At 47.3% G+C, this 25,747-nt stretch overlaps 6 protein-coding genes across 6 annotated transcripts; 4 read left to right on the forward strand and 2 right to left on the reverse strand.

Annotated features, from left to right (window-relative positions):
- Window positions 1-3,904: 3,904 nt before the first annotated feature.
- H6S33_010647 (uncharacterized protein) lies at window positions 3,905-5,373 on the forward strand (the record flags this gene model as incomplete). Its single annotated transcript, XM_044841989.1, has 2 exons — window positions 3,905-4,054; window positions 4,105-5,373. The coding sequence occupies 2 exons, from the start codon at window positions 3,905-3,907 to the stop codon at window positions 5,371-5,373; spliced, it is 1,419 nt and encodes a 472-aa protein (XP_044696577.1).
- Window positions 5,374-6,908: 1,535 nt separating this feature from the next.
- On the reverse strand, window positions 6,909-8,028 carry H6S33_010648 (uncharacterized protein; the record flags this gene model as incomplete). The annotated part of the gene is made up of 2 exons (XM_044841991.1): window positions 6,909-7,644; window positions 7,703-8,028. 2 exons carry the CDS (start codon window positions 8,026-8,028, stop codon window positions 6,909-6,911), a joined length of 1,062 nt encoding a protein of 353 aa, XP_044696578.1.
- Window positions 8,029-10,498: 2,470 nt separating this feature from the next.
- On the forward strand, window positions 10,499-11,940 carry H6S33_010649 (uncharacterized protein; the record flags this gene model as incomplete). The annotated part of the gene is made up of 5 exons (XM_044841992.1): window positions 10,499-10,564; window positions 10,714-10,723; window positions 10,944-11,053; window positions 11,271-11,381; window positions 11,725-11,940. The coding sequence occupies 5 exons, from the start codon at window positions 10,499-10,501 to the stop codon at window positions 11,938-11,940; spliced, it is 513 nt and encodes a 170-aa protein (XP_044696579.1).
- A 4,118-nt stretch (window positions 11,941-16,058) lies between these two features.
- H6S33_010650 (uncharacterized protein) lies at window positions 16,059-17,340 on the forward strand (the record flags this gene model as incomplete). The annotated part of the gene is made up of 5 exons (XM_044841993.1): window positions 16,059-16,253; window positions 16,309-16,388; window positions 16,454-16,990; window positions 17,061-17,230; window positions 17,291-17,340. 5 exons carry the CDS (start codon window positions 16,059-16,061, stop codon window positions 17,338-17,340), a joined length of 1,032 nt encoding a protein of 343 aa, XP_044696580.1.
- Window positions 17,341-18,567: 1,227 nt separating this feature from the next.
- On the reverse strand, window positions 18,568-19,498 carry H6S33_010651 (uncharacterized protein; the record flags this gene model as incomplete). Its single annotated transcript, XM_044841994.1, has 3 exons — window positions 18,568-19,172; window positions 19,232-19,407; window positions 19,470-19,498. 3 exons carry the CDS (start codon window positions 19,496-19,498, stop codon window positions 18,568-18,570), a joined length of 810 nt encoding a protein of 269 aa, XP_044696581.1.
- Window positions 19,499-19,843: 345 nt separating this feature from the next.
- On the forward strand, window positions 19,844-23,789 carry H6S33_010652 (uncharacterized protein; the record flags this gene model as incomplete). The annotated part of the gene is made up of 17 exons (XM_044841995.1): window positions 19,844-20,033; window positions 20,106-20,188; window positions 20,255-20,549; window positions 20,620-20,900; window positions 20,948-21,097; window positions 21,173-21,292; window positions 21,358-21,621; window positions 21,736-21,769; window positions 21,837-21,928; window positions 22,001-22,040; window positions 22,140-22,254; window positions 22,413-22,429; window positions 22,523-22,542; window positions 22,607-22,662; window positions 22,723-23,053; window positions 23,145-23,214; window positions 23,293-23,789. The coding sequence occupies 17 exons, from the start codon at window positions 19,844-19,846 to the stop codon at window positions 23,787-23,789; spliced, it is 2,655 nt and encodes an 884-aa protein (XP_044696582.1).
- Between the last annotated feature and the right edge of the window lie 1,958 nt (window positions 23,790-25,747).

Here is a 25,747-nt window from a genome sequence, read left to right on the forward strand (position 1 = left end):
GGTGCGGATCACACTATATCACTCGATAAGACAATTCTTTAAAATGGGGCTTGAAAAAGATCCCATTGCTGCACGCACATATGATCCACGAAATTGTGGCTTTTTTTTCTCTCTCTTTTCATTTTTTTTTTTTTTTTTTTTTTTACACCGGTACCGCTAATAGCTACATGTAGTTACAGCAGATATATCGACATAATGTGCTTGGCTAGGTACCTTCATCTGTCCTTCCATCTTCCGTTATATATATCCTTCCTTCCTTCCTTCCTCCCTCCCTTCCTTCCTTCATTCCTTCATTCATTCCTTCCTTCATTCCTTCCTTTCTTCCTTTCTTCCTTTCTTCCTTTCTTTCTTTATCCTTCTTCGTCACAGCATCTTAAACGGCGCCTTTCTCAAGCAGTAGTCGGACCGCCTCTCTTTAACAGAGCGGCAGCCGCAGCCAGGAGGACACCCGCGGGGAGACTTGTGGGGTGTAGTGACTAGAGCCAGTATAGACACCCTCGCGTGGGGAGAGTGTATGTCACGAGCGTTGAGCTCCGACAGGCCGTAACTTTGGATCCTTCGTATGGCTGTCGCTCTCTGAATATTTCGCTAACTATCTTTACTAGTATGAGGTGGTATGGGTTATGGAGTTGGTCGGTGTATGAGATAAGGCGATAGGATAATAGTCCTCCCCAAACCGACTCTAACTGACCATAAGATTCCCGCGAGGAAAGCTATGGGAGAGAATGGCAGGGGGAGGAGGGGGGGCAGGGTGGGTAACAGTGCAAACGGAGAGGCACAGCCACCAAGCTACCCTCTACCCTATGCAAAGTCACCCCCGGGGGGGAGGCACAAACACCAGGCTACCAACTACCCTATAAATACTTATCCCCGCGGGATAGGTATCAATTGAAGCAGGCGACCCAAAGGACTTTTCCTCCGCCGGAGAGGGAGGTGCTCCCGGGGCCCGATCTCCAGTTTTCGCGCGAAGATTCGGCGAAAGGCCGCCGGGGGGTTTGAGCTTATCCCGTATTCGAACGGAGTATTTGAAGCTCTATGAATCCGGCTCCCCAAGAGGAACATCGAAATCGCAGTGAAATATACGTGTGGATTGCCGGATGAGGAATTAATCCCACTCCAGCTCCCCGAGAGAGAAAATGTTATAATTTAGGTATACGTGTGGTTTGCCGGTCGAGGGATTTATTGTATTCTTTAAGTTTCTTAGCGGATGGGATCCATAATTTTATGGGAGTGTTTTGTCGTGGAGGTACGTTGATTAAGTATTTGAAAAATCGAATTTTGATGAAATAAAGAAAAAATGGAAATGCGTTATGGATATGCACGTCCATTGTCCAGCCCCATGTAGTCGAAGTAGATGTGGGATCAACAAGCACGACCACATATTCCTCCCTTCCTACTACCCCCGTAACCCCAATTAGGAGAGGAACGAGAGTCCTCCGGGATCGTAATATTCATGTTTTGTTCGGTGATTCGTTCGTTGTGATCAGAAATTTGATAATCTGCAATAGCTTTCGAAAGCTCTCGCGTATTCTCCACCACCACCTGGAGAAGTTTCGTTTTCATTTTCGAATATGTTTGTCGTCTAACCATAAACCCTCGTGGCATAGGAGAGAAGAGTTCGTCGCATCATCCCACCACCAACAAGTTCATTTGAATGATGATAGAGTTCGAGCAGTCGGCAGCAAAAAATATCCCCAGCTGGTGTTCCGGATATGCCACGTACTATATCGATATGAGTACTTGGAAATTCCAACAAGTAAAATGGAAGGATGTTTTATGACTCACCCTTGATCAGTGTATCGAGTAGCTTGGATATACTGCAAGGATTCCTTCTTTTTCAACGGCCATTTAAGACTCTTCATCGATCCACCCGAGAGAGTTTATCAATCTATCCGAGAGAGTTCATCGATCTATCTGAGAGAGTTTTGCTCCTCCAACTCTCATAGGTCAGATTGATTTTGATTCGTTTCAACCGAGTGCTCCGTGGGATGCCTAAATTTGCGCTGGACCCCGCACCTAGCTTTGAGGTCATAGGGAAAACATTGTCTGAAAGCAATAGGTAGAAAGATCCCCAAGGCCAAAGGCCTTGAGGATCCAAGATCGTATATGCAAGAGCTCTTCGAGAATTGAACGAGGGGTGGTGGATGTTGAAGAAAGATGCAGGGAGAGATGCGTTCAAATACTCGCAATCTACTGCATGCGCCACTCACTCAGGCCTCCCTACTTGTGTTAAATTACATTCGGGTGTGGCGAGAGAGCTTTTTTTTCTGCTCGAGTTTTTCCGTTACGGAGACTCCTACAACCCTTTTCTGGCTATCAAACGCCAAAGACTCACAATGTTGTTTGCCTTGCGCATGCTTGGCGATTGGGGTCGAGAGTCATCCTTGTACTAGCCTAGTTAGTGATGATAAATATTACCTGTGCATACATGTTAGCATGGGGTGCCTTAATCATAAAATTGAACCTTGTCGATTGGAGGGGGAAAAAAAAAGGCAGATCTTGTCCTACCCACAGCAGACACAGAGATTTAAAGTTTTCGAGCATGGTCTAGCCGGAGTATGGGGTTAATGCTGCCTATTGTGTAGGTACATGTAGGTACACTCTACATGGGGCGGAACACAGGAGAGTCCGGAAATCATTGGAGGCCTGATCAATTCCGGTGTCAATGATAATCTTACACATTTACACCAAACAAACAAGGAGAGGCCAAGGCGCCCGGGACAAAGGCAAGGGCAGAGCGAGTGATACAGTGTGACGAACACTTGCCGCGGATAACCGTGCTGAAGTGACGAGCTGTGAAATTCGATGCCTGAATCTCGAAGGATGAACCTAGCTATGCAATGAGCAGGTACAATGCTGTAAGTACTAGAAAGAAAAGCGACCAGCTAATATAGATGTTATTTAAACATGTGCGCTGTACATAAGAGGCTGACATGGACTGATGAGGCCAACGCATTATCCCTCAACTTCAAGCTTCGACACGACGGAAAACAGTCAGAACGGCGAATCGGAAGGCTGTTCCTTGTCCGTGGCAAGTACCTACCGGACCGGTGAGATGGCTAACCACCAACAATTCGCTGAAGAGCGAAGTTGTAACGCTGCCCGACGAATGTTGCCGCGTCTGCAGTGCATCTAGAACCGGGTAGGCAATATCTACATTAATATCAAGCTTCGAGGTACCACAGTTTCCTTTGGACAATCCACGCACCCGAAATTCAGACTTAATGAATAAGTGCGGATCGGGCAAGGCTACATACCTACCATCATACCTACATCACCTGCTGTAGGACCAGTAGATTAAAACACTTTTGCATCGCGGAGATGGGCTGATGGTCACACGAGAGATCAACGAGTGCAATAGCAAGGAGAAGTTTGCAAAATTTACAGAAATACTTAGAAGGCCATAATATATCTATTATTATTGAAATTAATGGCTTGTGGTGCTAATCACTGAAAAAGCGTTGCCATCGGTTGGAGACGGTCTAGAATAGTATGGTTGTAGTTATTCCAAGACTCGGTTGTTCACAACCAAGAGAGACGTTCTTGCTTGCATGTATCGTGCTTTCTGCCTCCGGAGTTACAAACCTGTCCTGAAATGTGTACGAGCATTCTCATTTCTTTCGAGGCATTGCCTTACACGCTAGGAACATACTGATCTGATCTGGACACATACCCCTTGTCACTTCAGCTTCTTGCATCACCCGTCAGCCACCCCCGGTTCTTTGGCATCACCGCCAACCCATTCTCAACCACCACCACCACCACCACCACCCTCCACCACTTCAAACGCTGTCGGGGAGGGAAGACCAGACAAAGAACCAAATCGCCTAGCAATTTGCAATAAAAACACCGGGATAAATCTGCCAATACCGTCGCCAACTTGGATCCGGAGATGAGGGCAGATATGGTATTTGCAATGGACACTGAAGGTCCGTCACCATTACCACATTCGCAGTTCACGCCTCCACAAGACTCAACCATGAAGAGGCTTATGAGAGGTAATCGCCCTGAGAAGGCACTCGACATATCTTCCATGGATCGTCACGAGTTAGAGGTAACCCTCTTTCCCCCTACATGTCTATCAATCCTAACATCTTCTTCCAGAACGCCGTCATCGCGGCATATTCTCGTCTATCAGAAAAAGAGCTTCATATACTACTCTTACTTCGCTCCCTCCCCACCTGTGGCAACCCCCAAGAACTCGCCTTCCGTCTGGCGTTTCACGATCTTTCTCACCGTACCGACCTTGCACACCAGCAAACCACCAGCTTTACGCCACCACTATCCGCGGCCTCATCATTTAACGAACGGCCACAGCAAAATGATAACACGAATACGAACACCAATACCAATACCCTCAATACAAATACCAACAGCACCCCATCTCTTGAAACCACCACATATGATGACGATGTTGATATGGCTCAATTAGTCTCTCTCGACTCTCCTACAGAGTCCAAGTCCCCATCAACGATTCCCACCCATCCACCTCTGCCACCGGAACTCTGGGCAGATATTTTCGAAACCCTGAACGATTGGGAACTATCTGTGGCACTTGGAATTCGTACGAACCTCAGGCGCTCAGTAGACTGGGAACATAACGGGACACGCCTTGACTACGCGATCCTTTCCGGGTCCGCCGCATATGTTGCCTTCTTCCTTTCGTCACATCCCGGCGAAGTATTTACCAAATTTGGTGCAAAGGCGATGGTGCGGTTTGGATATCTGGACCTTCTTACCTTCTTCCACGAGCGATTTCCAAAGGAGTTTATGAAAGTGTACTCAGAGCCAACACTCAAGATTCCTACCCTCGCTAGTCACTTTGCAAGAACGGAGGTTCTATCATGGTGGTTAGCAGCCAGTGACCCCAGGAAGTCGAACGCGCTCCCTCGAGACTACGACGAGGAGCCGCTCAATGATGCATCCCGCGAAGGCCACATCCACGTACTCCAGTGGTGGAAGTCCAGCGGTCTCACCTTGCGTTATGGTCTTGTTATGGATGTTGCCAGTTCCTTTGGCCACCTTGATGTGCTCGAGTGGTGGAAGAACTCTGGGCTCTCGCTCAACTACCACAACGCGCTCAAGGGTGCATCTTACCGTGGCGAAGTCGAAGTGCTGGAGTGGTGGAAACGAAGTGGACTGCGGTTGGTCTACGACAAAGAAGTGCTTGTCGAGGCGACAAAGTTTAATCGTGCGGACATTCTTGAGTGGTGGAGCCGAAGTGGCCTTAGAGTCGAGTATTGTGTGTGCGATATCGAGGCTGCGCTGGAGGACGCGATCGGCGGCGGGAAACAGGCAAGAGAGTGGTGGTTCCAGAGAGGGTGTAGGTTTAATGTCCCAGTTAATGAGTGGATGATGTACAAAACCCTTTGAAAGAGATCACATGAAGACAAGTCGAGATATATATATATATAAAGAAGGAGACGCGGGTGGACTAGCGGGCGGGGGCGGGTAGGTTCATAACTTTTTTTATTTTGTTTTACTTTTTATTATTACTTCTCTTTTTCCCTAGTGTAAAAAAAAAAAGAGACCAGGGTACGTCGTAACAGTTCTAGGTGAATATTATGGTATACTTTTTTTTTTTTTTGTATTTTGTTTTCTCTGACAGGGTTGGGCGGCGTTTTTTGGTCCTTCGATATTGATCACTACATGCAGTAGTAGTTAGTACTCTAGTCTATTTGCTTCTTTCTGAACTCTTGTTTCTTTATTTTTCTTTCTCTTCATGTTGAAAACCTTTTTTTTATCTTTATTTCTCTACTCCTCCTCCTCGTTCCTCAATTGAATCCCCCTCCTTTGGCGTTTCTGTGCATAAATGTACCAGTATTACTGCAGGGTCGATTGGGGCACTCTACGAGTCAGTCTTAGTACTAGCTTGGTGTAGGATATATGCATACATATCAAGTGAGGTTGTTTCTCTTTTCTTTTGCTTTCTTTTACTTAATTCGTTCTTGGAAATATATAATAGCACACAAACCCTCTTTAATGATCTTCTTCCTTTTTTATTTTTTATTTTTAAACCACTAGTACATACATGTAGTTGGGTTAACGCACGTGTAAACGCTGTTATGAGTAATGGCTTTTGCACATTTGGCGTGCACGTGTGTAATACGGCGGCTTTGCAATTAATTCACAATTTGCAATTTGCAATTCAATTCTGTCTCTCCGTCTTTCCACCCTTTCCACCTGAACTGAACCCGCGCCAGCCGGGCAATCTAGCCAGTCAGCGCCTCCTACCCAGTGGGTGCCCGCATGACCGCAAGAATTGGTGGGGGGGGGGGGGGGGGGGGTAATTACTATTTACCATTTATTCCCAATATTTTACATATGTATTTAATTGTGCCCATTTAACTTGTCACCGGTCTTCCGGGGGGGGGGGGGGGGGGGGGGCGGAACCCTAACCCGCATCTGGGGTTCACTCGGGGTTGAGGGATCGGAGTATGGTATGTAGGGAACCCCCCACTATGTATGTATGTAGATCAGCAATTTACCGGCCTGCCGGGTGGGTATGGGACAGTGCGGGTGGTTGGTTGGGCTGTTGCGCGGTGGTGGTGATTAGTGGTGTACGAGTGGTTGTGGTAACGTTGTGATTATTGGACTATCTATTCGGACTTTGGTGCTCTGCCAGCGGTGTTTGAGATGGGTTTCGGTGGGTATGTAGGTAGAGTAGAAATGTTTGAATCACAGACATGATTGGTGTGTGTGCTGCTTAGATGGAGTGGTATACGCTATTGAAGATTTATATATGCTGCTACATAAAATAAAAATACACCTAAAAACCGGAACTACAACTACAAAAAATAAAAATACATTTTATACCACCACCCCTTCATATCCTCATCCCAAGACCATTCATTACCCAGTCTATAAACAACACAAAAAAAGTCATTAGCAAAAAAAGCCAAACCATCTCACGACGACGGTCTACGGCCTCTTGTATCCTCCTCCTCCGTCTGCGTGCCCTCATCCGCCTCACCATCGGCGCTCATCTCCTCCCTCATCTTACTCGGCACCCTCTCCCGCTGCGCACTAACACACCTCACCATCTGCGCCGGCCCCGGGACCCGCAACCCCACGCCCGCCGCCGCCGCCCCGGGCACACAAGCGCACTTCCCGTCCGCCCTACACAGCGGCGGCATACTACTACTCCTCGTCTCCCTAAACTCCTCATGCTCTCCATAGAGCCTATGCTCCCTGATATAATCCACCACCACTCCGGGCAACAAATACCTAACACTCATCCCCTGCCTTATCAGCTGCCTGATCCTCGTACTCGAGATATCATTCGCAATCAGCTGGCGCACGATCCATATGTTTCCCTGCCAGCGCTGCTGCAGCGGCGCCAGGGCCTCGCCAATGTCGGCGCCGTTGCGCTCAATAACCAGGAGGCCGTAGTCGCCGAGGATGTGGGCGAGGTCTGCGGGCGACCACACGCCGGGCTGCGACATGGTCTGCAGCAGGTCCGAGCCGCCGAGGAGCATGATCTTTGCGGGGACGCCCGAGATGCCGCCGAGCAGGGTGTTGATGGAGTAGGCGATGTGGTCGAGCACTACGGCGGTGGGCTGGTAGTCGGGCTGGATGGCCTCCCAGGGGTCCACCATGAGCCAGGTGGAGGCCTCGTTGCATGCGAGCTCGCACATGCGGACGCTGCCGGTGTTAGTCTAGCGGGCTTGCGGGTGGGTGGTGGGCGGATGGGCGGGCATACCGGTGCAGGGCGCTGGCGAGGCCGGCCTTGTTGTAGCGGTCCGAGACGGGCGAGAGGTAGCCGCCGACGACCTCGTGCGTGGCGGACATGTTCTGCTTCACGTGGTCGACGGCCATCTCGAACATGCGCAGGTGCATGTGGGTGATGGGCGAGAAGGAGCCGCAGGCCACGAGCACGAGGGGCGTCTTGGTGGGGTCCGAGAGGGTGCGCTGGAGGCGGGCGGAGGGGAAGGTGTAGGTCTCGAGGGAGTCTTGGGCGGGGGGCGGGGAGATGGCGGTGGTGGGGGTGGTGGGGGTGGTGGGGGTGGTGGGGGTGGGGACGGTCATTGTGGTTGCAGTTGTAATTGGTATTGATAGTTGTGGATTGGTTAATTGACTATTGTGGTTGCAGTTGTAATTGGTATTGATAGTTGTGAATTGGTTAATTGGCTATTGTGATTGCAGTTGTAATTGGTATTGCTAGTTGTGGATTGGTTAATTGGCGATATATAGGTGGACGGGTGGAGGTTGGAGGTTGAGGTCAGATGGAGGTTCTGTGATGTATCGATATCCAGATGTTGAGATGGCCGGATGAGCTGTGACGCAACCACGCACCCAGCTGCAGCCAAGAACGGAACAAAGCAAAAGAGCCCTGGCTGGCCATCCATCTGCTAGTGCCCAATTCTACCGAGACCGCCCGCACCCCACGGTCTGCCCGTCCGTCGTCCTGTCCGGGCTCTTCGGCATGTTCCCTCCTCGGAAGGCCTAGTCCCACAGCAGCTACCGTGGGGCGGAAGCAAGCGAGGACCCCTGTGAAGTGATGGCCTTTACTCTATCCAGCCGTATTACCACGCACTAACCACCCTGCTCTACCCCCCCGTCACATGCAAACCAAACATTGACGAGCGTCTTATCGATTGCGAGGCCCTGTCGGAAATGCTTGGCAGTGCTGCTGCCTGCCTTCCTCTTGTGCTTCTGCGGGATGTGCGCAGAAAAAGAAGAAGAAGAAGGAAAGATCCAAGGCCAAGGGAGGAACGATAAGGCTGTAAATCGAGTATGTAGGTAGTGGTCATTGAGTTGACCTCACAAGATAAGTATCTACTGATTGATAGATAACCAGAGAGATTGGCACATTGATTGCTTTGCCTTGCCTTGCCTGCCTGACTTCCAAAACGTGGACCGCCGCCGTCTAGATCATCCGCCATGCCATGCCAGCTCCGATAACCTCTCCGGACAGCATCACGCCCCATTGTCTCATATCACATCTGCTATTAAACCCCCCCCCCCCTCTTCTTCCTTCCCACCCTTCCAACCCTTAAGCTCCCGCCCATCCATCTCAAGTGCCGGCCCGCAACAGCCAAAACAATCAAAATAGCCCTGAAACATGCGGTCGTAAACAATGCAATGCCGTAAAGAAAAGGAAGAAAGCCATCGTGCCACGCACGGCGAAATTAAACCATATATGTAATCACAAACAAATAAATAAACCCCCTCATCCTTCACCCCCGGGGGCAGGCCGCCCCTAACCCACGATATAGCAACACAATTAAACACTTCTTATGTAACGCCATCTCCAACCACATCCAAACCCGTAAGCCACGGCCACAAGTAAAATCACAGCGAAAAAATTACGAACGCGTACTCTACTCCCTGCCCAGTCCGCCTTCTACCTACACACCACCGCTGCCGCCGTCGTCGCCGGCAGTTACACCCGCTCCTCTCGACATCCCCGTTCAGAGCCTCCAACAGGCAGCAAAAAAAAAAAACACATCATGTCTCTCCTGTTCCCACCGGCGTTCGTTTCGGCATTCCCCAATCAACCCCTTCGTCCCGTAAAACATGTTTCTTTCCTTTTTCATCCTTACCATCCCAATTACTTTACTACAACGAGGCCGGTGGTAGGTGAGGTAGTTAGAGCCAATCAGCTGCCCCTGTCTGCTACGAGCCTAGTTGGTTGGTAGAGTAGGAAAGAAGGGTTGAGTAAGAAGTAAGGTTAGAGTAACCAACCACAACGACATGCCTAACGCAAAGGACAGAAAGAAAAAAAAAAGAAAGAAAAAAAAAAGTCATACCAAATATATTACCTAACTTTTTGCTCGGTGCATCATTTTTCTTACCTGATTACTTTCCCGAATTGTAGCTAGACGAGTGGCCTTGCTTGCTCGGAGCACTCTACATACGAGGAGAGTATGTAGGCAGTATGTAGGCAGGCAGGTAGGTAGAGGTAATTAATTATAATATAAGCCAGAAGGATCGAAATAGAGAGAGAGGGATTGCCAAAGGAAGGCAAGAAATGACACAATCGCAATACCACAACCTTGAAACCACATCTCGAAACCCAACCCCCTGCTGCTACTCTACTCCAGATCTGTATATAGCTTAGAACGAGCGAGCACCTTGGAAGCTGAGTGATGTGAGGTCAGGCTACCTACCAACCTGACTGAGAACAGCTAGTATGTACCGGGTGCTGTAGTTAGAGTATATGAAACCCCGGAGAGCGCTGAAAATCGCATCGCATCGGTACCTGGATCCCACACCTAGCTCCCTTTTTTTTTTTTTTTTAAAACACTACAACTACCTACGCTACCTACTACTTTTACACCACGCTACCCCCGCCCTGCCCTGCCCTGCCGGTCATAAGGTTTTTTTTCTTCTTCTAGTTGTTGTTTCTTCTCTGCTTCCTTTCCTTCCTTGCCCAGCTCTCATTCGAATATCTCCATCACCACCACCGATCCGAGCAACGAAAAAAAGGAAAAGAGAAAGCAAAGAAAGAAAGCAAGGAAAAGAAAGAAAGAAAGAGAGAAAAAAAGGCCACCACATGCACATTATCCCGATTACTCCCGTCGTGACCAATGCGTCGACAGAGCGCGACAGCACCTCCATTGTGAGTCTCTCTCTTTCCCTGGATACACTCTCCAGTCCAATCCAATGCCCCATCAAATCTTCCATGCCTTTCCCGCTGTCTGTTGGCATGGCATCGTGACAAACTGTATTGACTGTTAATACTGACAATTTGTGGTTTGTATATTTTAGTCCCTCCACGGTTCGGCCCTCCCTTCCTTTTCTCCTTCCTTCTCCTTGAACTTCTTTCCACCCCCCCCCCCCCCCCCCCCCCCACTACCTCCGAAAGTAAAAATAAATAAAGGAAAAGAAAAAAAAAAGAGAAATGGGGGGAAGAAGAAGGAAAAGCAATGTTCTCTAGACAATTACGTTTTTTTTGACTAACGTTTTGGGGGATCGATCCGGAGGGCCCCCATTTAAAGGGAGAGGAGGAGCCGGAAATGTTGGCCCTGTCGATAATGTCGAAACCGAGGAGAGCTTGAAAATCCCAGTTCTCAAGAGCCCTGTCTATACTACTGGTCGTGGTGGAAACGTAAGGACCCTCTCCTCTCTTCTCCCTTTTTAGTTCTCCGCCCCCTTCCCTCTGTAGTGCTGCTTCTGCTTCTACTGCACAATTCCTCATTCCTCATTGTTTTTCACTGTCCTCTTGAATTACTGCGTCAGCTTTTTTTTTCGACTTCTTTTTTTTTTTTTTTTGATAGCTTGCCTCTGAGTGCTAGTTATATTAACATTTGGTTGGACTTGGACAGGGAAACATGGCCCAGAACGACCCGAACCATCCCGAGAAGGCGCGCATTGCGCAAGATGTCGAGGAGGCCCCCAAGGCCCGCGGTAGTGGAGATTTCCATGCTGGACGCGGGGTATGTTTGTTTTCTACCATTGAAGGCAGAGGAGCAGCAGCAGCAGAGTGGGGGGTGGGCTTGTTGCGTGAGGGGGTGCGGGAGGTCTTTCGTTGCAATTCGGATGGAACTTTTGGGTTTATGGCTCGAGAGACTATGGACCTTTTCGTGGACACGCAGCATACAATGCTTGGTGAATATCCATAGTCTCTCGAGTCATACTCGGGAAAGCCCAACCATACATGAAAGGCATTACCCATCTATATTACGAAACTCCTGCACCTCTGTTCTGCTGCTCCCCAGGACTTCAATGGCCAATATATTTGCTTGAATTAGTTGTGACTAACATATTTTTCTGCAAAAGGGAGCTGGAAACGTCATGAACCCCGAGGAAATCGAGGCTGCCTTGGCCCGTGAGGACGAAGAGAAACGTAGACTCAACCCCACCAATGGCACCAACAGCACCAAGGGCCAGAAAGAAAGCCTCGAGCCCATTGATCACAGCAAGATTGACTATCGTGGCTGGGCGGACCGCGGCAAGGATAAGCTGTTTGGTCTCAAGAAGAAGATCACGAAATAGATTGGGGGATTCTGTATTTCATACCCTCTTGCTCTCAAATTCACGGCGTAAACGGGGTTACTCTTATTCTCTAATTGTTTTTTCCTGTCTTTTGTAAATGCTGGCTTTTGGGAGTTTTTTGTTTCTTGGCTTTGTTTTTTCTCCTTTCTTTTTAATATTGTTTCTGGAGATCGGCATGGGCTTGAGATATAAATGTTCTTTTTTAATTGGGCCTTTATCATTATTCGAACGCATATGACATCCGCTTCATCTTGTTTGGCTGGCGAAAGATGTGAAATTAGACCTCAAGGATGTCGTGGTTCCATGGTTTTACTCCGCCCAGGCAGATTCGACCGCAATGCATTCTTAAGTTTGGAAAGCAATGGTACCCCTCTTTTCTAGCTGAAGATCCAAGATACCTCGCAACCTGGAAACCCAATAATTTCAGTATGTACCTTTCTTATTCAATCCCGGAACCTTGCCGTGTTGAGCCGGGATACAAAAGAAAGAGAAAAAAGAAAAGAAGATTGGAGTTCCCGACTGATGTCAGCCCGCAGACCCAATCGAGAACATCAAACGGATGGGTGGATGATATATATATATATCGATCCGTACTACGACGCATGGAAGTACCCAAAGATCGGGAATGATATTTGTTATTTATGCAAGGAGAAGCCTTTTCTGTTTTTCCCATGTCAGCGGATCTGGATTGATCCCCCAGCCGCTCGTTTTTGGTACTCATGGGGTTCGAGCTTTTTTGGCTATGCAGGACCAAATGCGGGTACAGACAGTACGGTTACTACGGAAAGTGTACCGAGCGTTTGGCCGTGCAATGCGTGCGGGAATTATCCTTCTGGATGTTTCTCTTATGCCGGGTGGCTTGGACCAGAAGGGAGTCTTTTTTATCATTTATGCTTGTTTCCGTTTGGCGAAATAAAAACACCCGAGGATGTGGTGTGGTGAACATGCTCCCATAGTGTACATAGACTGGCCCTGTTGCCCGTCCCGTCGGGACGAGAAGGGGGGGGGGGGGGGGGAACATGGTTCTCCATATGTGCTCGCCCATTCATGACTAGGGGTTACCTTGTTTCTCGTGGACGACCATTGATGAGGGTGTGTGTGGAGGTGTATTTTGCGAATTTTAAGTCAACGGTCGCCGGTAGAGTGCTTTGCAATTGGTAGTGGTGGGCCTGATGAACAAACATTTTTTTATGCCCCAATCGACTGGAAAGTGAGGAATGAAAGCTGGAACCGATCGGATGACAAGGCGAGTTCCTGTGCAGCGTGTGGGTGGCACGGGGTTGGAGGGGGGGAGCATTCCGAGGGTTCGGTGCAAAAACGATAGACAGGTTGCGTAGTTGCCCACGCTATTACTGTTCGTGGGGTTGATTGGGAGTTCTTAGAGACATTTCTGACGGTCAAACAATGTTTCGTTTCGAGGATCCAGTGTGCTGGGACACGTTGAATCTGTCGTGCTTGGAGCTAGTATTCCAGCACAGGGTTGAGATTTGGGGGGGGAAGGCGCTAGCACTTTGTCAGCCCACCCTATCAACAACCTTTCCCTTCCACCTCAAGTTTCAACGACAAGCTGGCATTTTCACGTTTACTGATACGTCGGATGTTTGCTCGAATGCAGACATCCCCGCCAACTGCCGGAAAAGCAACGATAGAGTGTGACGAACCACGGTTTGCGATTGTTTGCATGGTCGGGCTGATTCTTGCAGTTGCGGGCAAGGAACACGTTTACAGGGATTTGTTTGGAACGCCACGGGGGAAACAGATGTTGCGGGCAAGAAGTGAAGGCTTGAGGGGTCAAAAAGAAAAGAAAAAACTGAATGGCAGGTGGGGGTGAGAGGCAGGTATGAAGAAGGAATCAATCACAAGTAGGTACTCTACTGGTACTGGTTAGTCCGTGTACTAGTATCTTCCTGACGTTTTTGAACTGGGCCATTATTGCATACACCCAAAATCATGAGCTTGGCGTATTTTTGTATGGCATGCAATATTGGTCGCGTCCACAAACGTCAGGAAAATACGAGTAGAGTAGACGTGGTTGCAGCACAGGTGAAGAAGCTACTACAAGTACAGCTCTACTATTACTGCTCTCTACTCAACTTGGTAGAGCAGGTACGTGTCTAACTACATACATAGATGTAAGAACTTTCAATTGTGATGCTTACGTTCTGAGATTCTACTTGCAGTAAAGAAAGAAAGAAGGGCTTATATTTTAGACATGTGCTACTCTAGTTGCTGTACCTAGAATACATCATGTAGCCAGCCCCGTTGTGGAGACTTCTCAACACTAATAATAACAACCCCCCAGGGCTTGATGTAAGGGTAAAAATCCTTGGAAAAGACCTCTGTCAAGCCCAACTCAGGAAGCCACCGCTTGATACGGTATGATAGTAGTTAGTAGCATTTACCCCTCTTATCGTCAATAATTATCCACTCTTTTGCTTGCTCGGAACAATTATACTCAAACGTGGGCGGGTCCATCTATCACTCTATCAAAGTGCCTACATAACCTACACGCCTATGTATCTCGATACCGTTTATTCGTTGTCTTTGCATGGCTCGCTCAGTTGTTGGAGGATTCTCTATCCTTGGTCGATTTTTTTTCTCTTGCCTTCCCACATACCTTACCTTACTTAGGCCTATCTTGCCATTCATTTCAAATAGCCGTACATAGCGCTCCTGCCGGTTGTCTCTATCTACCCTTTAGCAGCAGCAAGCAGCAAGCAGCAAGCAGGAGCAGCCAGAGGAGTAGGTACATACAACGTCAGGAGAGACATTTGGAGCAGAGCACCATACATAGAGGCGGCAGTGTTAGAAAGAAAAAAAAAGTAAACATGATTTTTTGATCTCCGTTGGGGGTTGATTTGGTTGGAAAGAGTTCGGTAAATAAGAACGATCTCCATTCAAGAGAAGCCAGACGCCATTCCGGTGGATCTTTTGTACTCTTTCAGCCTTCAGGCCATCAACACCATTTACTGGTACTTCATGCGGCCATTGATCCCGGCCCCCGGAAGCACCGTCTTCTTCTACTCTCTGTCTGGTGGGTCAACTTTAATTGTATGCCCACCCCCTCTCCTTTACTTTCATTTCTTCTTATGGCAGCTCATGGTGGTCACCATGTGGGTTCCTTGTATTCCCCACCTGTTTCCTATGTGCATGTACAGAACTCCAAGACATGATACCCCCCCCAAAGGTTATCGACTAATTGATCCATACCGATCTGTCAAACGCAATTGATCCAAGGTACAATGATCCAGTGTAGACAGAAGGTACTGTAAAAGTCCTCAGAGCCACTGTGTCAAACGTGTCAATCACTCAACAACCCAACTGGCTGTTGTGGCCTGGTCGCTGAATTGCATGCATCCATACCGTACGTGCTCATGCGCAGATAGTCGGCTTGCTTCCCGTGTGCTGCTGTATCATCATACCTCGATTCCATCATCCTGCTCTCTTCCCCACCTCTACCAGGCCCCTCCACGCCCTAGATAGATCCTCCTATTTCCCTTCACATCGTGCCTTTCCTCCACTGCTTCCTCCTACTCCTCCGCCGCTAGCTCCCTGTACTCCTCAGTCACCTCCTTGCTGGTTCGGGATTCTCGCCCTCACTCTATTGCCAGCGGCTGCGGTTATCTCGAACTGTTTCGCCAGCAGCTCTCTCCTGCCGCCTAGTCAGCAGACCAGCCGAGAATCCGAGTCACACAGAATTGGGGTGCTTGGGGCGCAGAGGCGATCATTGTGAGTTCTGCGGGAGTGCTATAAGGATCCAGGTTCGGAACTGCAAAGAAAAGAAAGACAGAAAGTCAAAAAAGTCAAGAAGGATCGATCGAGGGAATCCAAGAAGAAAAAACGTTACAACAACTATTTAGAGACCTGGAGCCGTGAAACCTGGGAGAAACGCCACTTCCCCGTTTTTCTTTTCTTTTTCCCCTCTCCTTCGTCGGGATTTGAACATTCAAATAGAGAGCTTTGGCCTAGCCCAACCAGCCCCTACAACCCTCAAGTCGAAATATTCAGAGCTTCCCACAACCTATTACACAATATCCATGAACGCAATGTACGTTTCTCATACAAACCAACAGCATCATGAAAACAGAAACCACCATTCAATCCCACCACCACTCCCGATGACTAGAGTATCGTCGTCTTCGTCTTCGTCCCAATCCGGTCCACCACCGCAACCGAATAATGGCATGATTCAAAATCTCCAACAACCGCAACAACCACCCTCACAATCGTGCAGAGGTGATGGAAACCGCATTTACAGTCTTGAAGTCAAGCAACAGCCCATCAGGGCTAGGATGTGTGGTTTTGGAGACAAAGTACGGTGATCTCTCGTGAAGTTGAAGGAGATCGCGTGCTAACGGGTTTCCGCAGGATCGTCGGCCAATTACTCCCCCACCTTGCGTACGGCTCGTGGTCAAGGACGCGACCACGGGAAAGGAGGTTGACATCAAGTGAGTTCGCGGCGTCCCATTTTTCCCGTATGCAAGATCCCGAGCTAAAGTCCGTGTGCTTGCAGTGAGGTTGATACATCTTTCTATGTCCTCACCGTGGATTTATGGTCTTCGGATGGAAATCGCGAAGTAAACCTCGTTCGACATTCCGCTACCTCGCCCTCAATTTCAGCAGCGACCTCATCATCATATCCACCTCCCCCCCCGACCCCGCCTCCGCACCCGCACCCGCAGGCTCACCATCACATCCCCCACCAACAGCCGCTGCAACACTCTCAATACCCTCCGCAGCAGCCTATGCACCAGCAGCCGCCAAATCCATACCCTGGATATAGTGCGCAGCCTCCACATCAACAAATGCAACAGCAGCCTCTGATGCATTATGGTCAACAGCACAGTGCGCCTCAAGGCTATTATCCTAACAGCATGCATGGGCCACCCCAACAGCAGCAACCACCTCAGCAAACACCGTCAGGAATGTTTACTAGAAACTTGATCGGTAGCTTGAGCGCCAGCGCATTCAAGTTGACAGACACTGACAATAAGATCGGCGTGTGGTTCATTCTCCAGGATCTTTCAGTAAGAACTGAAGGCTCATTTAGGTATGAACCCATTATCCCGCTAAAATCTATTCTTATCGGGGTGGTTTCTGATTATATCTTGCCTTTACAGATTGAAAATGAACTTTGTCAATGTCGGACGGGGAGATGGCGCGGGCCTGAACACTGGATCGGCCCCAGTCCTTGCGAGTGCTTTCTCCGAGGTTTTCCACGTCTTTAGCGCCAAAAAGTTCCCAGGTGTCATTGAGAGCACAAACCTTAGCAAGTGCTTTGCGACCCAAGGTAAGCTTTGATTTCAGTTAGCATTCATTCGTGGTTAACATTCTAATGATTTTGCCTCAGGTATTAAAATTCCGATACGTCGCGATAAGGGCGATGGCCCAGAGGTCTAAGCAAACAACTTCTCGTGGGATTCAAAAGTGGGAAAAGGTTTCGGGGTTTTTGGGGACATATATCTGTTGGAGTATGTTTAATTGCGGGTGTCTTATATAACTGGACGGTGCATGGTTTATTTTTGCTCATTTTTTTCTTTCTCTTGGACATTTACGATTGATACCGTTACGATACCTCTGAAATGATTGTTTTCGGTTTTATTCCATTATATTTATGTCCTCCCCGTCTTATATTATGGGTTTCCATCGCCACTATTCGTGTTTCGATAGGTGAACGTTTGCATCCAGGCCTCAGGGCTATCTTTTTTAAATCTAAGACTTGGATGTTATCCTGGGCAGTTCAAATATGTATTCTACCATGTGACATTAATCTGGATTATGGAGTGAGTTAAGCACCTACATAGCGATGTAGGTACTGAGACTATCAGGGTTTCGAGTGTTGTTGTTATTGTCGTCGCCGTTGTTCTGCCTTAAAGGCACTACATCTAGGTAGAGTGGGTACATGTAAAGTGGGTAGATGGATCCTTAAGGCCACGATGCCATTATGATGTGGTTCAAAGAGACCAATCACATTTGTGGACCCCAAAGTAACCGAAATCTGAAAGGTCGTTGATGTTGGAAGATCCGTAAGATGTATCCTACCGGGGTACATGGTACAGCTACCTACATGATGTGGTTTCTTTACTTGGAAAGGTTGATGTCATATGCGGGCCGACAGATATGGAATGGCAGTATTCCGAGCGGCTGCGGGACCGGTAACCGTTACATGAGTACAGTACGTGCTAAACATCTCGTGCGGACTACCCGTTCTATTGACCGAAAAGGCATGTGGTGTTGAGACAGTAGAGTTGCAAGGGTACCAGCGGGCCGCGATAGTCGTGACCGGCAGATGCCGGTATGCAACAATCACTGCAGATGGTAAGCCGAGCTCACATACATGTATCTCTTGTGTACTCTAGGTACTCGGGACATTCAAAATATACATACTCTACAGGCGCTTGGTGTCATATATCAGATTGATAGTAGTTAATTATGTAAAAGGAAGGGAAAGAAAAGTAAAAGAAAGGAAAAGAAAGGAAGAAGAGCAAATTGGTTGAGTTACCGGGGTGCGTCACCAGAGGTATCCCCAACATAAAACAGCAAAGACCCGATTAACCCAAATGCAACCACGACCTGCATACGCCACATATAAAACTTGAACCAGGCTTATATGTCATGAGCCACTCCCTATACAAGTGTTTTCGCTTTCTTTTTGATGCCCAGGGCAGCACCCAAGTCCCGCTTTCTCTTAACCGTCTTTTTGAAGGTTGGGATCTCCACTTTTTCTTCGGTTGCGGTAGTAGATGGCCCTGCTTGGACTGGGGGCTCCTCGGCCCCCTCAATCACCCTCCTGACAAACTTATCTTCATCGGTTCTGAATGCCCTCTTGGCAGCCTCCTCATCTTCCTGATCCTGCCTTTCCCTCTCTAGTTGCTCCGCATCCTTTACTTCAAGCAAGTTTTCCAACACGTCAACCCCATCTACTCTCTCGTTCCGTGCGTTGCGTGTTCTGATCTCGTCCAGCGCGTCGGCGATCTGCATCTCGCGTTTGGAGTCCAAAGTCTTTGTCTCTAGCTTGGCCATGGCACTCTCATTCTCTTCTTCTTCCAGTCTGTTTAACCGTTCCTCCTCAGTCTCTTCCTTCTCATCGTGGTTGCGCCAGGGCTCGAAATTTCGCTCAGCGCCCTTTTCGCAGGTATAATCCATGTTCTTCGGGTCGGTCTTGAATGTGATTTCCGCAGAGCATCGTGTACACCTGATATAGAACCGGAATATACTGATATTGTAGTATTCTAGAGTTTTTTGGTTAGCTTATGAACATTTATGGGATAGGAGGTGACGAGGTACTTACTTTCGCCTGAGTGCTCTTTACGAGCATTGAACTTGCGTCCCTTGTAGATAAACTCACCACAGCTTCGGCATTTCATGCTAAACGGTGCCATGAGACGTACCGTTTGCTGCTTAGGACCTGTAGGCTTCGGGTTCTTGTTTCGGACGATCTTCGAAGGATCGAAATCCGGGGGGTAGCTAAGGGGAAACGAGTTAACAGCTGCTGGTAGAAGCTCCCGAACACGTGAGAAGCGACTTACTATTTCTGAAGCACCTTACGTTCTGACATTGCGACGTTGTTGTTGACGTTAAGCTGGCGATGGGGCGTTTCGCTCGATGGCGAGAGATGACAATGTAAGAATTGAAGCTTGACTGGCCGGCTACGCCTGATGAGTGTCGTAAAGATCTGCTAGATCCTTTTGATAAGATTAGATTAGATAAAACAGGACCGAAGCTCTCGGCCCCCCCGAGCCGATCTTAGACCAGTGATCTGCAAAGCTTGTTTTCCTGCAGGATGACGGAAGGACCGACCCCGAATGGTTTGCCGCTTTTAACGTGGCCGCCCCACTCCCTAAATGTGATCTCCCACACGCTATGATACATATCTGTACACTTGCATAAAAAATTTGCAATCATGAGCTTCTATCTCCAATCCACATCCTCAGGGCCTTCCCGCCCTTCGACCTCAACCGGTCGTCCACGAACAGGCCGACCACGGACTGCTACCTCAACGGTTGGGGGTGTCCAGCAGATTGTGTGTGCCGTGTCAGAGTCTCGTGGGGTCTCGGCCACTGTGGGTCTTTGCTTCGTGAACATGACGACCGGTATTTTCTATTCGTGTTGATACCGAGCTGTAAATTGTGCATCAGAAACAGTGGCTGACACCGTAATTGTAGGTGAATGTGTTTTAAGTGAGATATGTGACTCACAGACCTACGTTAGGACCATGCACAAGCTGTCTGTCTTTAATCCTACAGAGGTTGGTTGACACATGATGGAAGAATCCTCTGTTTGATCGGCGAGTTCTCAATAGTTTGATATGCAGATACTAGTCCCAAACACTGCTGTCATACCACGCAAATCTACCCTGCTTTCCATAATGGAGCACTATATTCCCGGCGCGACTATCACGCAAGTACCTCGTAAATACTACAATGAGCAGATGGGGCATGACTATATCCAGCAGCTAGCGTTCGCGGACGACATAGCTGGTATCAAAGTTGCTGTGTCTGCAAAGTTTTACGCAATCTCCGCTGCTGCCGCAGCATTGAAGCATATCGAGCTTTCGTACACAAGATTCGCCCTCAATTCCCTCAGGATCAAGTATCAGGGGAGTGAAGGTCGGTTTGCTGCCGCTTGTGACATCATGCTTAATCTAAAGGAGATCGACTAAGTCGGTTTTCCACGCAGGTTCTATGCTTATTGATTTCAGTACTGTCCACAGTCTAGAATTGATCCAGAATCTCCAGAACGCCAAATCCACGGAATGTTTATTTGGACTACTGAACAACACATTGACTCCTATGGGAGCACGTCTGCTTCGATCCAACGTGTTACAGCCACTCACTGACGTATCCACACTTAATGCAAGGTTGGATGCGTTGGAAGAGTTTACACAGCATGAAGATATGTTTTTCCAAGCAAGACAGGCCTTGAAGCCATTTCTGGATATGGATAGGCTCCTTACTTCAGTATGATATGGATTCTGACTGAATAAAAATTGAGCTGACGATCTAAGCTCATTACAATACCGGTCAAGCCTTCACTAAAACACTCAGAACAATCGATTAATAATATCATAGTGCTTAAACAAGTATTGTTTTGCATTGCCCCAGTCCGTGAGAGTCTTGCCTCCGGGAGAAGTGAGCTGTTGATGGCTATCAGAGATGTAGGCATCCTCTCATTCGCCCGCACCCACTCAAATATCTGTAAGTTTAGGCTGTAATTGACAAGACAGTTATAGCTTTGCGGAGAAGAGCGTATCGAGCCAGTCATGAGTCTGATCAGTAATGTTATAAATGAAGACATTTCGTTTTCAAAAAGCCCACTTGACCTCCGTAATCAAAGATGCTATGCCGTAAAGGTTGGTAGTTCCGATTTCCTATCGGGCTCGGTTATTTCAATGTGTATTGACACGTCCTGCTGCAGAGTGGCGTGAATGGCCTACTTGATGTTGCACGTCAGACCTACAAGGAAGCAACAGAAGACATCCATTCATTAATTGCAGGTCTGGCTGTGGAGCATGATCTTCCCCTGGAACTGAAGTTCGAGGTTGGAAGGGGATACTACCTCCGACTCTCAACGTTGGATCTGGAGGATAAATCCTTGCCACCTATTTTTGTGAACGTTGTGGTACGGAAAAAAGTTGTTGTCGAGTTCACCACTTTGGAACTAGTCAAACGAAATGCCAAGGTGATATTGACTCCCCCAAAACCAATAGTCTCTTTGACTACATTATGAGGGAATATCGATATTCTTTTGAACTTGCATACTTACAGATCCGCATTAATTAACGCCGAGGAACAGATCGGAGATTCTTTAACGGAGGTTTTACTTATGAGTAAACAACCCAGAAACACCGGCCTCTTGATATAACCAGGCATACATGACTGACATACAGTCTTAAGGCGATAAATCTGTGCAGCAATTAGTCGAAGATATTAGGAAAGAGATATCTGCGCTATACAAAGTGTGCGAGGGTATTGCGATGCTTGATATGGTTCGCCAAACCCCCATATGCGCACCATTACCTGGTAAATTTGGATAACGACTGAAGATCATATGTTCATAGCTTGTCTCTTTTGCATATCTCTGTACAATTCAGGATTATGGTTTGGCTCATCTCCTGGACTGGCTGGCTGTCGGCAGTTCAAATAAGAATTAAATTACATCCATAAAACGTGGGGGGCATCTTACTAACGGTGCTGCAGTTCGTCCCGAGTTCACAGATACACTTGCAATCAAGGCCGGACGTCATCCAATTCGTGAGAAAGTTCACAAGGACAAGTTCGTCCCAAACGACGTTTATGCAAGCCAACAATCTAGGTAGGCCGAACTCTGGGAAAACCCCGCAATCCCAAGCCCTTTTGGGGTAGATTCTCTGTGATATAGAAAATAGCGCGAGAAACTGGGACTCAGTCAATTTACAACTTCTTTGCTTTTTGGGTGTGTGGGGGGGTGGCTAATGAAAATTCGTTTGACAGATTTCAGATAATTACTGGTAGGTACCGTTTTATTGGACCAAACGATTGTTACACAGGATAACTAGCGGTTCGGGTATCTAACGTATCTAACGGCGTTCTCGACCAAATAGGTTGCAACATGTCGGGGAAGGTGTGTAGTTGTCTTTAATACGAATTGATATTGGTGGGTTGTTGAGTATTTATTATCACCCTAGTCGACCTATCTGCGGTCGATCGCACTCACGGCTGTAATTGCGCAAATCGGATCATAGTAAGTGCCCTGCCCTCTTCAGCCCTGAACAAACCTACTAGAATACTGCCTTTGAATTAGCGTCCCGGCTCAGTATGCCTCGTTTCCTATCACACAACAACTCTTCGCTCGTGTCTCTATGGACGACGGAATTGAAGCTAATGCCTCCACATTTGCGTCTGAAATGCGGGAAACGGCCTTTATCCTCCACAATCTCGGCAAAGGCAGCCTGATAATCATGGACGAGCTTGGACGAGGCACCAGTACCAGAGATGGGTTGGCTCTAGCGTTGGCGGTCTGCGAGGCACTGATTGAAAGTAGAGCCTTTGTGTGGTTTGCAACACACTTCAGAGATTTGGCGAGCATACTTGCCGAAAGGGCTGGGGTAGTTAATCTACACTTGCAGGTGGAGGTGAATTTTCACGGGCTGTGCATTGAACTAATATCACTAGGGCTGTTCCAAGTAGTTACGACCATATGACTAATATGAACATGAAACTTAGATGAATGACCCAAACACTATGACAATGCTCTATAAAGTTGCAGATGGAAGTGTAAAGGACCAATATTACGGTGAATCACAAGATCAACACCCAGAAAAATACGATATATTTTTGGTTGGGCCTTACTTATAGCGTATAAAATAAACAGGTTTAGCTCTAGCCAGAATTGTTGGACTTCCGCAGGATGTGCTAGATAAGGCCACGTTGGTGTCTGAGACTCTTTCTCGGAGGCTTGACAAACAGAAACGAAAATCCAAGTCATTTCATCTTTCCAGAAGAAGAAACCTTGTGCTCAAGCTAAAAGAGACTTTAATTCAAGCCAGGGATGGAAACATGGATGATAAGACGTTGCAATCCTGGCTGACTAAAGTTCAGGATGAGTTTGTTACAAGAATGTCGAAGCTGTCCGAGGACCTCGCTGATGAAGAAAGTGAAATGGATGGAAACGAAAAAGAGGGAGATAAGGAGCATGATTATGGGAGTGAAAGCGGAAGTCAAGGGAGTGCGGATGGACTCTCCAATTGCTTGGACCTAGATCTTGGACAGAACCGGGGCGAGGACATGGACAGCGGAAGTGAGACTACATGTAGTGAAGGTAGAGTGGGGGAAGGGGGGGATGACGATACAGTCTTGGAGGAGGATTGATGAAATCTACTAACTATTCCTCTACTCAACATGCCTGCAGGGTGAGGGCCATATGATCAGAAAACTAGCTTCAATTGCATATGGCATGTTCTAGCTTTGTATTGAATCACTTTGCTGGGATTTGAGTTTCAATATGGCTTCTATATACATATGAATCATTATGAGATTTGTATCCCTCTGTTGCCTGCTTGTACTGTGGTATTCTCGGCACATCACCTCAAACACGCTCTCCGGACCTACCCACCCTGGATTCCAGGTAATACAAACTCCGGAGTAACCTTATCTGGCGACCCACTGGTATGCCCATTCAAAGCTACTAATTAAGGGTCACTTGTACTATAATATATCATCAATAGACAACGTTATGTATTAGTAATTTTCCGTTGTATTTCGCCCAGATGGTGGCCCTCTGATGCATGTAGTAGATTTTTCTCTGGATCTTTCTCTGGATGTAAATATACATGTAGCTACTTCATAAGAATCTTCGTGACCCACAATCCGAAAGATGAGAAAGTTTCCACTCCAAGCCGAGGCCTATTATGAACAATAGCATATGTCAATACTCATGTATGATCCCGAAGAACCAAATCATGGGCTAGATTCGAGGTTGGTTGGTTGGTTGAACTACCATGGGAAAGGTAGTGATATGCATGGTACCCTGCCATGCCAATGACTGGACTGGACTAATAAGTCTGAATATGTAATATCAAGGCCTGGTTATTATGCAAGATTTTTGCCCATATGCGGGCCCAGTCCACTCTGGAAACGTAATTAAGTACTTCTTCTGTATTATGGGTGGAGTTACAGGTGCCTGAATATCAATAAAGGTTCCGAAGTTCATGGGTTATATGCATGTCTCTAATTATATACATACGTCAACCGGTTTACTACATGTAGTTAAAGATAAGACCTATCACGAATAGCTACGTAGTACCTCCCGCCGTGATATGAATACATGTATTAATATCGAGACACAAAATCTAACTATACATATGGCCATGCCATTTAATATGTAAATACATACAGTAAGTATACATGTACCTACATGTAGTGTCGTCGTCCTATATAGCTAGCCCTGGAAATATTCGATTCCACAGTCAGTTTTAACAGTCTAGTACATGAACTTGTATAATTAGAGAGCATAAGCGCGCGGCCTAGCAGCTCAAGTCCTGAAGAGGGATATATGAAAACTGAGCTAAAGCGACCCCTATTTTAGGGGCATGTGAAAGATAAGGTAAATTTTAACCCTTTATAGTACTGCAAATCAAATATTTCTTTTCATAAACCCGGCCTCAATAACTATAGAACTAGCTAATTAAAGTGGTACTAATGCCAAAAAATGCTGGACGATGTTCCCAAATTAATTAATTCTCTTCCATCTGTTATTCCTCCCCCGACTACATGTACATGTACATGTGCCTTTTGATCGATTTATCCCCCTCATTTATACAATTATATATCTATCTGATTGTCTCTTGTTTGTGTATATATTATATTAGTTGTTCATTATTTCATTATCAGTCCTCTATGAATGACACAACCAATTCATCCTAATATGAATATGTGTATAAACCGATTCCCATAAGCCTATAAGACAGTACACATACATGTACATGCATATATTAGTCATTATTCTAAATTTCAAAGTATTCGTGACGTGACTCAGAACACATGCACAACGTTTTCTATCACCACACAACCCCGGTATAGGCCATATAGTAGGTACATGAATCAGCTGCTCATGCATGCCCCTGATCATGATAGCTGTATAGGACTATTAACAGAGCTCCTATATACTAGCACCTCGATCTGCCATTGTTGATTAACGGTTAGCGTGTCTCCCAGAATGACGGAGCTGGTTTACTCACGATCACAGTAATGAAAGGCTTGGTTGAAATTATGCGAGTGGGTAGAAGGCCGAGTGGGTAGAAGGCAAAACCCCGCTTTTAATACCGGGG

Source organism: Morchella sextelata (genome assembly GCF_020137385.1).
Source record: "Morchella sextelata strain SCLS chromosome Unknown scls_5, whole genome shotgun sequence".
Lineage (NCBI taxonomy): Eukaryota > Fungi > Ascomycota > Pezizomycetes > Pezizales > Morchellaceae > Morchella > Morchella sextelata.